Raw genomic sequence first — 12593 nt, forward strand, 5'->3', positions numbered from 1 at the left:
GAGAAGAGAATGGGACATTTTAATTTCTTTTCTAATCCTAATTCCCATGACTTTGCTTGCAGCACAAACACCAAACCTCTTCTTTAGGGACATTCAGAGGGTAAGAATGGCAACACCATTTGGACCTCACAATTTTCACAGCTGTCTGCCCTAATACATGTCAACTCAGTAACCATGGTCAATCTGGACAACTGGGGGTGGGACCACACATGACACCAGATCACTGATGTCACCAGCAAGGAGGCTGCCTGTGGGCATCCTGCCTGGCTCCCCCAGGATGCTCAGGTAGGCCAGCAGGGCCCTGAGAGTGGGAGGGGCACAGGGAGGATGCCAGAGTGGCTCAGACCCTCATCTCCATGGATAGGCAGAATCTCCACTGGAGAACCAGTCCTTTCCCTGCCCCATCTTTCTGATGGATGACACTGCAGAGCAAGCCAACCCCAACACTGCCCTGGAGAGGGCAGTTGCTGCTGTGGAAGTTACCTATGGCGAACTCGTCAAAGGTGAGAGTGGTGAAGTTTTTGCCCAGAGCATTCGTGACTGTCAGAGTCACCTTGTACTTCACTGTCGAGAAGAGCTGGAGGTATCTGATGTGACACCTGTTTTTGGGAGTGGCATCCTTCTCACAGACCATGTCTTTTGTGCCATGTCTGAAAAGCAGAAGTGAGAAGAGCTGTTACCTCTGGATGCACCCAAGCTGCTGGAGGAAGGAGGCAGATTGTGCAGCTCTGCATCCCCACTATGACAATGGTCCCCATGCATTAGCCCTTGCTGCAGCCAAAGGGCTGCTTTCCTCCTGCCAAGGAATTGTGTGGGCTCCAGTGTATGAGGTTTTCTCCCAAGCCTACACAGAGGCTTCAGTGAATGTCCTCATGCTGGCCCCAAGGAAAGAATGGGACCCTGCTGGGGTTGGGTTTGGGTCTGGCCCTCCCACGAGAGAAACAAGGTCTCCTTTCTGATGGTAACACAAACCTCAGGAGATAATACACGGCATCAGCCTGCATAAGGGGTGTGGCAGAACACAGGTTCAGGATAGGGAATGGCCAGTTCTAGGTGAGAGAAACTGCTGCTGCCCAACAAAAACCAGCTTACACCAGAAAAGAGCATGGCTGTGCCAAATGTGCCAAAAAACAGTAGGCACAACATCTACTACAGACAACTGGTGCAGAGAGGATGGTCTTGGGAAGCATGGAAAGGAGACCAGGGAGATGGGGACTTTCCTGGTCCCTTCTAGGGAAATTGAAACTTTTTTGGCACAAAGTCCTGGTCTCAAACATGCAGTTTGTATGTCTCCAGAAAATCCTTTCTCATCCCCATTTTTGGGACAATGATACCATATGCTCCAAGTGATACCACTGCTCCAAGACTTCATGGCACTACTTGAGACCTACTCCAGGCTGCAAGGACTGGAACTCATCCCCTTGCACCCTTTCTTCCCAGACACTTACATGACAGAGATGTTGAAGTAGTTGGGGATGTACGTAGGAGTGGGCAGGTGCCAGCTGCAGTAGAAACCCTTCGGGTAGTTGTTGGACCGGCACATCAGCACTGGCTCCTTCGGGGGCGCTGCCAGGGAAAGAGAAAGGGTAATTACCTGCTGAGGTGGAGTAATCACCAAGTTCTGAGCAAAGGGGTGACCCACCACTCCCAGCTGCTGCCACACTGGGAGGAGAGAGTTTGCAATGGGAGCCTGGACTGTGTTTATCAGCCACTGGAAGTACCATGGGGATCTTTGTCCTATGTTTTCTGCTGATGTCTTCCATGACACCTTGCTTTGGGCTGGGCTGTGCAAAGCTCACCTTCTCCTTGGGCAGCTCACTGCTTCTAATGAGGGATGGAGTAACAGAGAAGGTTTACAGGTACCAGGGGAAATTGTCTTCAAGGCTGTGACAGAGATGTTGCTGATGAGGAGGAGGTGCTGCTCTCTTGACCCCATTAATCTACACTGCTCACAGCTTTCTCTGCCACATCCCTGGGGAGTGATAAACTTATTGAAGGATGATCCTCCAAATGATCAGAGGTCACCCAAGGGAGGAAGAAAGACCACTGGCAAGATGAGGAGGAACAATGTGAAACCAGCAGAGAAAATCCAGCTCTGCAGGAAGACTAACAATGTTAACGCCTTTGGCATGGGGAAGAGCTGCCATGGGGAAGAGCTCTCTGACTCTGCTGCACTGCCTCCAAAGAGACACACAGGCAACAGGAGATAGGATGAGAGCACCCAGTAGGAGCAGCCTTCCTCTGGCCTCATCAGCTAATCTTAGAGATTAGAGATAGAAGGGGATTTTAAACCCAGCAAAGTGTTCACACTGTATTTGATTTTCCTGGATGCATGTGCAGGACTCTGCTTTTTGCAGGAGCACAGCAAGAGTTGCAAGAAAACTTTGCATAATACTAAGGGACAGCACATATGAAGAATGAGATGTGATGCCTTTTGGCTGACAAATTTTGCCCTTGTTGCTAAAAATCTTACCTGGTCTGACACCAAAGTCAACTCTTCTTGGTACCCAGGCACTTGCATTGAGTGTTAAGAGCAGCACCCTGGCACAGTGCCTTGCCATAAAATACACTCCTTGGGCTGAATGTGCACCAGGATTCCCCTTGGAAAGGCTGTCTCATCCTGTCGTGTTCCCTCTTTTCCTTTTTTTGTTAGCCCTCATCCCCATCCACCCACTGGGAATATCCCAGGACATGCTCTTCTCTCCAAGCAGGTGGTTTAGAACAAACTGAGCAGACCTGGCAGCCTCAGTGCCTCTTCAGCCCCACAGACCGGGCGTCAGTGGCATGACACACTCAGGGGATGGAGTGAGCTCCATCTGTGACTGGAGTCTACAGAGTCTACTATGGTCTACAGAGAGGAAACTGAGGGACAGCGTTTGCACACCCCCGGCGCCCCTAGGGCAGGGCTTAGAGGGTGCAAGCAGTTGATTAGGAGCCAAGTGCAGCAGTCAGGGAACTGGGAGCAAGGAGGAGAGGGAGAAGGAACGGAGGGGGCTGGCAGGAGGGAAGGCTGTACTGCTCCACTCCGCATGTTCCTCCTAATGGCTATTTCAGCCTTCAACCGACAGACGAAGGCCAGAGCCTGGTTAATGAGCCTCCCGGTTAAATTATTCAAGCAGACCCTCCACATCAAAACAGAATGGCTAATCGCAAAGCCAGAGACAAGGGCCTGATCCCTGCTACAGCCCTGTCCTCTTCCTCCTCCCCGCAGGCTCCTTAACCCCTTCCCTGCCTCCCCTGGGCGTGGTGGGAGCAAAGGCAGCGCTGCTCTTTGCAGGGTGTAATGGGGGGGTCAGGAGGTGTCCCGGAGGGGCTGAAGGAGTGCAGGGGGTTTGGGGACAGCCTCTGGGTGCCGGGTGACCGCGTGGCGGCACTGTGGGCTAACAGCACCTGCCCGGCACCCAGCAAACCGGGATGGGGCTGGGAATGTTGCTTGGGGATGCTGGGGACACTGGGGATGCCACCGCAGGCGACTCGCCCACTTGCGGCTTGCGCTCAGCTGTTCCGCTCGTAACCGGGAGTCGCCGGGAAGACGGGCAGAAGCAGGCGGGGCTTTTTCGAGCATTCCTGGACTCCTGCAGGGTCCAGCCCTACCAGCACGGCCCGAGATGCTGCGCTGCTATGCACCACAATTAGTCCATCTGAGGATAATTTATCTCCATTGTCTCCAGTATCACGCCGGATCTGGCTCTTTGTGATCTGTGCTAATTCCCCCACTGAGAAGGCTGGGGCGGGCTCAGTCCTCCGGGTTCGTTTTGCTGGGAGGAGGAGGGAGGTCTGCCCGTTCTGTATCCCGCTTCCATCCCCACTCCGCAGCAGCCTTTGAAGATGCCCCATTTCCACAGCATTGAATGCTGTGAAAATCCTGCCCTCTGCTTCAAGGCTGGTCCCCAACAGCAGCCTCAACCTTTTGTGTCCAGCATGCTCCACTTCTTACTCTCTGGTGTCTTTTAGCAAGCCAGAGGTGGAAAGAGAGACTGGGGAAGGGAGACAAAATGATCCTCGCATCTCTGCTCTCCTGATGCAGAGTTCAAGGACGGATGCAGCCGAAGGGAAGTTGCTGTATGAAGCCTGTCTCACCCCAGCCCTTGCCCTCTCTTTCTGGGCAGGCACAAGCTGTCTCACAATAGCCATTCCTGCAACCTCCATCTCTCCAGAGAGCGATCAGTCCCAGAGCCACAGGGGTCCTGGGAGGGAGTTGTCAGGCAGCTACCCCACTTTCCACTTTGATGGGCAGAAAGTTCATGGCAGAGCGTGAGGCCAGTGCAATGTGCCTCAGGGGCTGTGACCATGACACCACATGGGTGACCATGGCCACCACTGCCAGGCACCACAAAAAGACAGGGCTGCAAGTCTCTTCTCAGCTGCCTTGCTGCATCAGGAGGGCTTTCTTTGCCCACCCAACCATGGTGTTTTCTCCAAGGTGATGGCAGGTTCCTCATCTCCCTGTGGGAGATGGTAGCCTGCAACCTTGTTCCTCTCCTCTCCTCTCCTCTCCTCTCCTCTCCTCTCCTCTCCTCTCCTCTCCTCTCCTCTCCTCTCCTCTCCTCTCCTCTCCTCTCCTCTCCTCTCCCAGGAAAGAGCTCACTGGCACAGCTCATGCTGCCCATCAAAGGCTCTTAAAGGCAGCAAATAAAATTGCAGGCTCCAATCGATCGAGCATTCTGTAATGCTGTCTTTGGAGGTAGGCCAGCCCATCAGGCCAACAGAGAGAGCAAGAAAGGCAGTGGAGGAAAACAAAGCCATCAAGGGAGCAACATTAAAGGCTTTTTCTGCCCTGAGGTTTTGGGCAGTGCTTCTGGGTGTGGGGTGTCCTGCTCCAACCTTCTCCATCCTGTCACAGATGATGTCCAGATCTCAGCACCTGCCCCACACCACAAACGGCCCAAACAACATGTTGAGCTACTTGGGCATTCCTCCCTGGGTTCCTACACACAGCCTCTCTAATTCTGGCAAATATTTACATCCCTGTTGCTTCATGAAGTTGCTGAACTCTGTAAAAGCAGAGCTCTTTTCCTTTCACCACAAACAGCGCCTGCCCTCTCTAATCTGTCTATTAACCTCTTGCATGGCAGGGAGCCACTTCTCCCATGTGCTCTGCTGATGTTCTCTCTGAAAACCCAGCGTGTTTAATGCCTTGCTGTGGCAGCTTCCCAGAGGCTTGGGTTGCAACCAGCCTCGCTGCAAAAACTCTGGGTGAGGTGAAGAAAGGCTTAGAGCTGAGCTCAGAGCTGAGCACATCCCATCTGGGTGCATGGCTCAAAACTATGAGAGGGTCCAGCAAAATCTGGGTCTGCCACAGCAGTGAAAGCTGGTGCCAGGGTCATCATCTTTGCAGATCCCTCAGAAGACCAGTGGCAGGGATGGAGTTGGCTTTCCCACCACACAGTGCTCCATGCTTTGCGTCTATTTAACTCTCCAGCTTTTTGGGAATAGCTGTCACTTCAGCACTTCTGCTCAGCTGGGGACAGCATCACAAGTGGTTCTTGAAGATGAAACAGCTCTGGATACACCAGCACAGAAACAGATTTTTTTTTGTTTCCCTCCTCATCTCTAAAGCCCAGTTGTCCTTGTACCCTCAGTCCCACTGTGCAGGGAAAAAGTGTGACCAATCCATTTTAGAAACCACTAAAAATGATCTACAAGAGCTTTTCCTAGCTCTGCTAGGTCATGAGATAATGGACATTAAAATCATGACACTTTTATATATAGAAAAGTTATTTTAGGTCACTTTTAGAGGTTTCTGAAATGGATCAGTTATAATTTTCCTTTCCTGCTGAGGGCCGAATGTACTAAAGATGCCTTGCTCCACAGGTGGAGGGATACAAAAAATAGCGCCAATAAAAGTTTTAAGAGGCCTCTCAAACACTTCTGTAGGAGGTATTTTTTCTGGTGCACTTGGGGCACATTCAGGCGTGGGGCTGATGGCGGATAATGAGCCCATAGTGTGCTTTTGGGGTCACCTGCATAACTCATCATCTCAGTCTTGGGCCAGCAGAGACTCCAGGGTCCATAACAGCAGCATGTGCTTGAGCTAGAGGTACAGCTGTGACACGGCCTGCCTGCACATGGGCAGGACCCCCGTGCTGCCCTACATGGGGGGACAGCCCCACAACCAATGCTGTTCTGCTGCCAACCTCCTGCTGTTTGCCCATCACACAATCACATCATCAGTTAAAGACTTTTTTCACACCATTGGTGGTGGGTACATTCCAATACAGAAAAAAAAAGCCACCCAACTGACCAAAAGCAAAGCTGCAGAGGCTTGGACAGCACAATAGGAATCCACCTGGGCATGAAATGCCAGCACTGAACACATGGACACAAAAGCAGCAGACCTTGCTAGTCCACACACGCATCTACACAGATGCTTTTGTTATGCACATGCTGGCTGCCAGCACAATGTATTATTTATCTAACGCTGCTTTTCTAAAAGCCTGTTTGTGTACAGGAGGCTGGTAGGAAACAACAAAGAAAACAGTGATGAATAAATCATGTTTCTACTGCCAGGTGGATCAGGGGAGCATCTGTCTGCCATGTGCCACCTGTGCTGGAGTGCAGCATGGCTATGGCTGAGGACAGTCCCTTCCATGGACCCAAATGTTTGGGTACAACCATTTTTTGTTGCTGCAGAAAGGGAGGGAGGTGAACCTTTGAATTTGCTCTGTTTCCCTTTGACCGTCTGTTCTTGGATAAGTGTGAGGGTGAGAAGGGGTGCAGAGGGCAGCAGGTGATGCTCCCTATGTTCTGGGAACATCATGTTCATAACCACCACTTCTTCAAGAAGGATAAAACAGGTTTTGATTTGTTGGTTTTGTGTGGTTGTTTTGTTTTGATTTGATTTTGGTTTGGTTTTTTTTGTTTGTTTTAATTGACGCAGCAAAATTCATTTGAGAGAGAATTAGAGAACCTAGGGGTTCAGGAGCACAGGATGAGATGGGCTTGTTTCTCAGTGAACTCCTGGGTGACCCGGGCAAGTGATGGAGACAGGGTTTATGTCTCTTCTTTCAGGCTAAGTCACCCCAAGCTTAGCAAGTGGACATTTTCAGAGGGACATTCCTTTCCCATGAAATTAGACACTGAAGATATATTCCTCTGGAGTGTGAGTCACCCCAGCTGATTGCCAGAGTTGCCCACATTCAGCAAGCATCTAGCCCAGCCCTCAGACCAACACTGCAGCACCTCCCTTGTAGCTCCCAAAACTGGCCAGGGACACCTGCAGCTGTAGCCAAAACCCCCTGACCCTGCTGCCACCAAAGAGCCATCTACCCAGCCTCAAAGAGCAAGAATTTATTCCACAAGAAGTGCTGGAGAAAAAGGTGGACTCAGCAACAGATAAATTTCTTAAAGGCCCTGTTTTGCACTGATTGGTTCTCATAAACCAAGCTATGGATTTTCTCATTTCCCTTGCAGAAAATTCAGTGAGCATGGCAAGAGGCAATGCTGTAAATTTTTGGGAGAGGAGAGGAGAGGAGAGGAGAGGAGAGGAGAGGAGAGGAGAGGAGAGGAGAGGAGAGGAGAGGAGAAGCATCTTACTTTGAGCCAAAGTGGCAGGGCAAGCTCCCAGTGTGACCACAGGCTCACTAGAGTTCACTCCATCCTGCACTGCATGAGGCTATGCTGTTTCCAGCACAGCAGAGCTGCTCCTCAAACCTGACCACCCTCCAGCCTCCAGAAAATTACCTATCAAACCTCACAGCCTTGATCTGTGAGAGGAAAGAGCAAGAGCAGAGGGGCTCTGGCAATGCTGATATGGGGCGGGCTGGCTGTCTGGAATGGCAGCCTTTGCTGGAGGTGCTCCCTAAGGTGCAGGATGCAATAGGAAGGTGATTTAGGCAGGAGAAGCCATCTGGCATCCCAAAAGCATGACAGACCCTGTTGTTCCCACTCTCTCTGGCAGTGCTGATTCTTGGCATCATTGCTGCCCCAGGGAAATGCCCATCCTGCTGAGCACACCAGCACCACGAACCCAGCTGTGCTCCTGGACTTGGCTTTATTCCCATGAGGCAGCATTCTAGGCTGGGTGCCTTCGGGATCGCTAGACACCTCCACCCTTCTCTTGGGACCACACCACAGCAGAAAGTCCCTTCTGACCCTCCAGTCTTCCACCAGGGACCAAAGAGCAGCTTTGCTCTGAAACAATATTCAATATTGAACAAACGAACGTAAACCTGTTATCTGGGATAATTGTGAGTAAATAAAACATTTAACCAAACCAAATGCAGCTGTTTCCACTTGGAGCCGGCACAACAGCAGGGAAGCCAGCTCAGCTACTCTGCATCCTCGTTACGGCAGCTGATTATTGTTTTGTGTATAACAGTAGCACCGCCAGTCCTGGAGCAGGGCCGGGGCTGCGGTGCTCGGTGTGGTACCCCTGGGATGGGTACACCGGCAAGGTGGGATGCGGCAGCACAGCAGCTCGCCGAGCACGGGAAGTTCTCTGCGGCGCTGGGGTTTGCTCTTCAGCCCAGGGAGTTCACGGCGAGGCCGGCTTTCCTCCCCCAACACCTCTGCGAGGGGATTTGCATGTAACATAAACCATTTCAGAGCCAGGTCACTGGTTCGCACATAGCCCCGGGCAGTAATGACCAAACCTCGTTACCGGCTGCTCTGGGATTGACTGTGCCGGGCCCCCGTCCAGCTCCTGAAGACTGGAGAGCAGTCTAGGGTGAGGGAGTGTGCAGCAAACGACGGAAAAGAGTCGGCAAACGGGGCCTTGGGAGGGTCCGGGGATGGAGAGCATATCCCTGCCTACAGGTCAGGGCTGGAGGACCTCAGGATGCCAGTCTGCCATGCCCAGACAGCGGGGAAGGGAGAGCAGGGGGCTGATGTGCCCTTGCTTTTTGAACATTCACAGGGTTTTCCACAGCTGGGATTTGGAGAGGAGAGCTTCATGCCCCTGCAGCTCTCACTCAAATGCTAAGCCTGTCTCTTCTAAAATGGCTGGGAAAGATGAAGGGTGTGAATTACATGGGATTTTCCAGTCCCCGATTAAATAATTCCTCCTTCCAGGAGACTATTCTCCTTGACATGGGGCTGGATATGCTGTACCAAGGGAATGCAGGAGGGAGATACTTCCTAGTGGGACACAGTTTCTCCAGTAACTTCTCCACACTCCAAGGAGCTTGTGATTGGTGCATATGGGAGCATATCACAGCCCTGGACTCCAGGGAGAAGTAGCTGCCTTCCTTGGCAGCTCAATAAAAGGACTGACCAGAGCAGCCTGCAGACACCTGACAATCTCCTTCAGGAGATCAGCTGGAAAGCCATAGAGAGGAAACATCCCTGTGTGCTGAGAGAGAGGGCTGTGCCTTTCTTGTCTTGGTCATGCAGGGGGAACGCAGTGTGATCCCAGGGGTTCTTCAGGTATTCAGGACCCCGAGGGTCCCCTGCCTTCATGCCTCCACTGTGTGCAGCAGAGAACTCAGCATCCCCTTCTCCCTCTTTTCCTAGCTCCGGGCAGAAATTCCCAACACAACCTACACCATGCAATGCCTCTGCCCCCTCCATCACCTTATTTGCTTACAAGAAAGCAATCCATCCTCTCTCCAGATGGAGAAGACAGGAAAAATACCAGGTGTGATCAGATGCAACTGGGACCATCAACAGCCATGTATCCTCGGCAAAGCGGTCCCACCAGAACTCCTGGAAGTCGTATATTTATCCAGGAGGAGCCTCTGGAGGGAAGCTATAAGCACTTTGTCATGAACTGAGCAACAAGTTAGCCACGAATATTACCAGCTATCTCTATGGGGGAGTGTGGAGTGCCTTTAATAGGCAGCAGCTCTCAAAAAATGCGTCCTCTTACTTCTCTCTTGACATGCAGTGTGGCTATGTCGCCTTCTCTGCTCTCCTCTTCCCCAGTGAGGGAGGTACCTGCTGGCAGAGAGGCCTCTCACCTCATGTGGAATGGAGAGGAAGAAGTAAGAGGTTTCTGACTCTCTGCAGCAGTGAAGAATATTTTTGGGCTTTTCCTGTCTGGGCAAGAGGAGCTAATGGGAGTGGCTAATAAGCAGACATAACCCCTACCCACTTTCTCCTCACACTAAGACTGGCTTTTGCATGAAAAGTTCCTTTCCTTCAGCATTTATTGAAAATCACCCTCTCCTTTCATCCACATGTTCTGCTAGGGAATATGTTGCAGTCTGTTCTTCCATCCCCTCACAAGTCAGACCCCACAGTGCCCTCGAGCTGACTGCTCTACTTTGGATTCAGTCAGGACAGGAACCATAAAGGTAGGCATCTGTACCACATGGTGCACCAGATGTGTGCACAGGCATAGGAGCCATTTGCACATCCTGTGTTTGGCCATCCTGACTGCATTTGGGTTTGCTCACACAGACTCAGAATCCCCTGGTCAGCCACTCACATCCTTGGGGCTGCCCTTCTGTTCCACATCATCTCCTGGTGAGAAGCTACTCTGTTCCCGGGGCTGATCTGCAACCTGTGCCTGTCCTTCAGCTGCCTGGACCCTGTTGTGAGTGTGTGAGAGCCCTGTCTCCTGTAATCCTGGTGGCTTTGCCCAGCTTCATGTCATTGTTGCAGTCCTGCAGGAAAACCACTTGCAGGCATCTCACAAAAACAGCTGGGCTGGAGCCAAAGAGGATGCTAGAGGTAGGTGTAGAGAACTGACACAGGACCAGAAGAAGCTTCTCCCCATCCTGTTCCCATCCCAAATATGTGAGAGTCCTCCAAGCAGCAGTCAGCCTCCTTCGGTACATCCAGAGAAGCCACCTGACTCATCCCACCTGTGCTTCTGCATGAAACACTCTGGAAAAATCACAGCACTGGGCTATAGTAGGGATGGAGTTGAGATGGACACCACAGGGGGTGGCTCTGGTTTATGGTGCTATTCTGGCTGCTCAAGGATGATGATAGCCCATTAATGACAGGCATTTGGGAAGATGCCTAATTTATCACAGGAAATGAGATCTCCACACCAGTTCTTAGCTGCTCACTCTCTGGCTTGGAGAAAATACTAGTCAGACATGTCACTAACAGTAGGAGTGTTCCCAGCTCAAGTCAAAATTTTCCCCTGTGCTGTTGGTACCTTGGGGTAGAGACAGGAAGAGCATCAGTCTTTGTAGCTCATCCAAAATGTGTCCTTCAAGCAGATGAAAAACAGAAGAGTGTGACATTTCTGGAGGCGTGGGGCTGCAATACCAGCTCAGCTAACAGCACTGCTCAATACCACTTCTCTCTTTACTAATGTCTGTTTTTTAACCTCAGGCCTGAATCGGACCCTGGCCTCATTCTATTCTTAAGGCAATGGGGTCCTTGGGATGATGTAAGTCACACAGCTCCAGACTTCACTGCATTTGGAAGTAATAGCTGTGTCCTTAACTCAGCTGGCTTCAAGGGAGGTCCCATTATCCAGTCCATCTGTAAAGAAATTGAGCTAAAAAAAGGCCCTTTGCTCTATGAACATGATGCTCATCTTCCTCGAATCCTGGCTCATGCTTAAATCCCCACAAGCAGCAGGCGGCAAACCCCAGGGGATGTTTGTGGCATGTTCTGTCCGGGCAGCTCCAATGGCTCAAGCGCTTGGGGAGCCCGTTCCCACCCGTGTGTGAGAGCCTAGCATTTGCAAAACAAAATGTGAGGCACAAACCAATTCAGTTGCTCACAGAGACTGTTTCAACCTTCTCTAATCACCACCTTTGCAAGGTTGTTTTCATTTTGTTCCCTCCCTACTCCCCTCAGCTTCACTCAGCAGCAAGCACCTCACTAAATTCTCCTAATCTCTCCTTTAGGTCATACGATATCTTTTAATTCTTTAATCAATTTTCCTCCAGACTCCCTGTAATTTATCGAGGGCCTTTTAACAATGAAACCCCAGAAGCAAACACATCTTCCCTGGGAGCATCAGCACCAGATCACTGGCAACAGCAGTATCGTTGCCAAGTCTGCCCCGACAGCGATAACCTGGACGCTCAGCACAGCCTCTCCTGCCTCATGGAGAACAGCAGCCTACCATGCATCCTCTGATTTGCTTACAACAAAGAAGAAATAAAAAGCACTTAAAGCATTTATTGTCATATAAAAGTATTGTTATCAGTGTTTTAATTTTTTCCTGAGGAATGGTGGGAGCTTCTAGCACAGAGCTCCCCCAGGGTGGGGAACCTTTCTGCACAATCCAAGCATCACAGCTGAGACCCAGAGGTTCACAAAACTTTTATTGGCAGGATGAGAGGGCCAGGATGCTAGGATGGGCACCATGCACAGGTGGGTGGGGCACTGCTGCTTTTTCAGGGAACACACCACACTGTTCATGCAGCAGTGGGAGATGCTTGAGAGACCTGGGGCAGAGAAGAGAGGAAGGTACTGTGCCCAGATACCCCACTGATGGTCTGGGACTGATTTCTGCCTGTGTTGTGGTCTCTGCAATGGGCTCAGTAATGGAACAAATAGTTTGGCAGGGAAGCCTAGGGCTGCTCTTTCTTCCCCTCCCTTTCTCACCCCCTCCAAGGTCAAACAGTCCTGGACTCTCAATAAACTGTCACAGGGGCTCCAGGGGATTTTAGGAGGCATTTGCTAGCATTTCAGCAGACCTGAAGCGTGACTTCACAGGGATGGGGGGGAAATACCCTAGA

General features: G+C 51.2%; 1 protein-coding gene across 4 annotated transcripts in view; it reads right to left on the minus strand.

Annotated features, from left to right (window-relative positions):
- Positions 1-12593, minus strand: part of CNTFR (ciliary neurotrophic factor receptor) — a gene marked incomplete at both ends in the record, with an annotated part of 201743 nt that overhangs the window by 20336 nt on the left and 168814 nt on the right. For all 4 annotated transcript variants that reach the window (XM_083884083.1, XM_083884082.1, XM_083884085.1 and 1 more), the window contains 2 exons: positions 484-650; positions 1449-1566. In XM_083884083.1, the coding sequence (XP_083740209.1) occupies positions 484-650; positions 1449-1566 (285 nt within the window). The remainder of the gene's footprint in view (positions 1-483; positions 651-1448; positions 1567-12593) is intronic.

This window comes from Zosterops lateralis, assembly GCF_965231275.1.
Source record: "Zosterops lateralis genome assembly, chromosome: Z".
Classification (NCBI taxonomy): Eukaryota; Metazoa; Chordata; class Aves; order Passeriformes; family Zosteropidae; genus Zosterops; species Zosterops lateralis.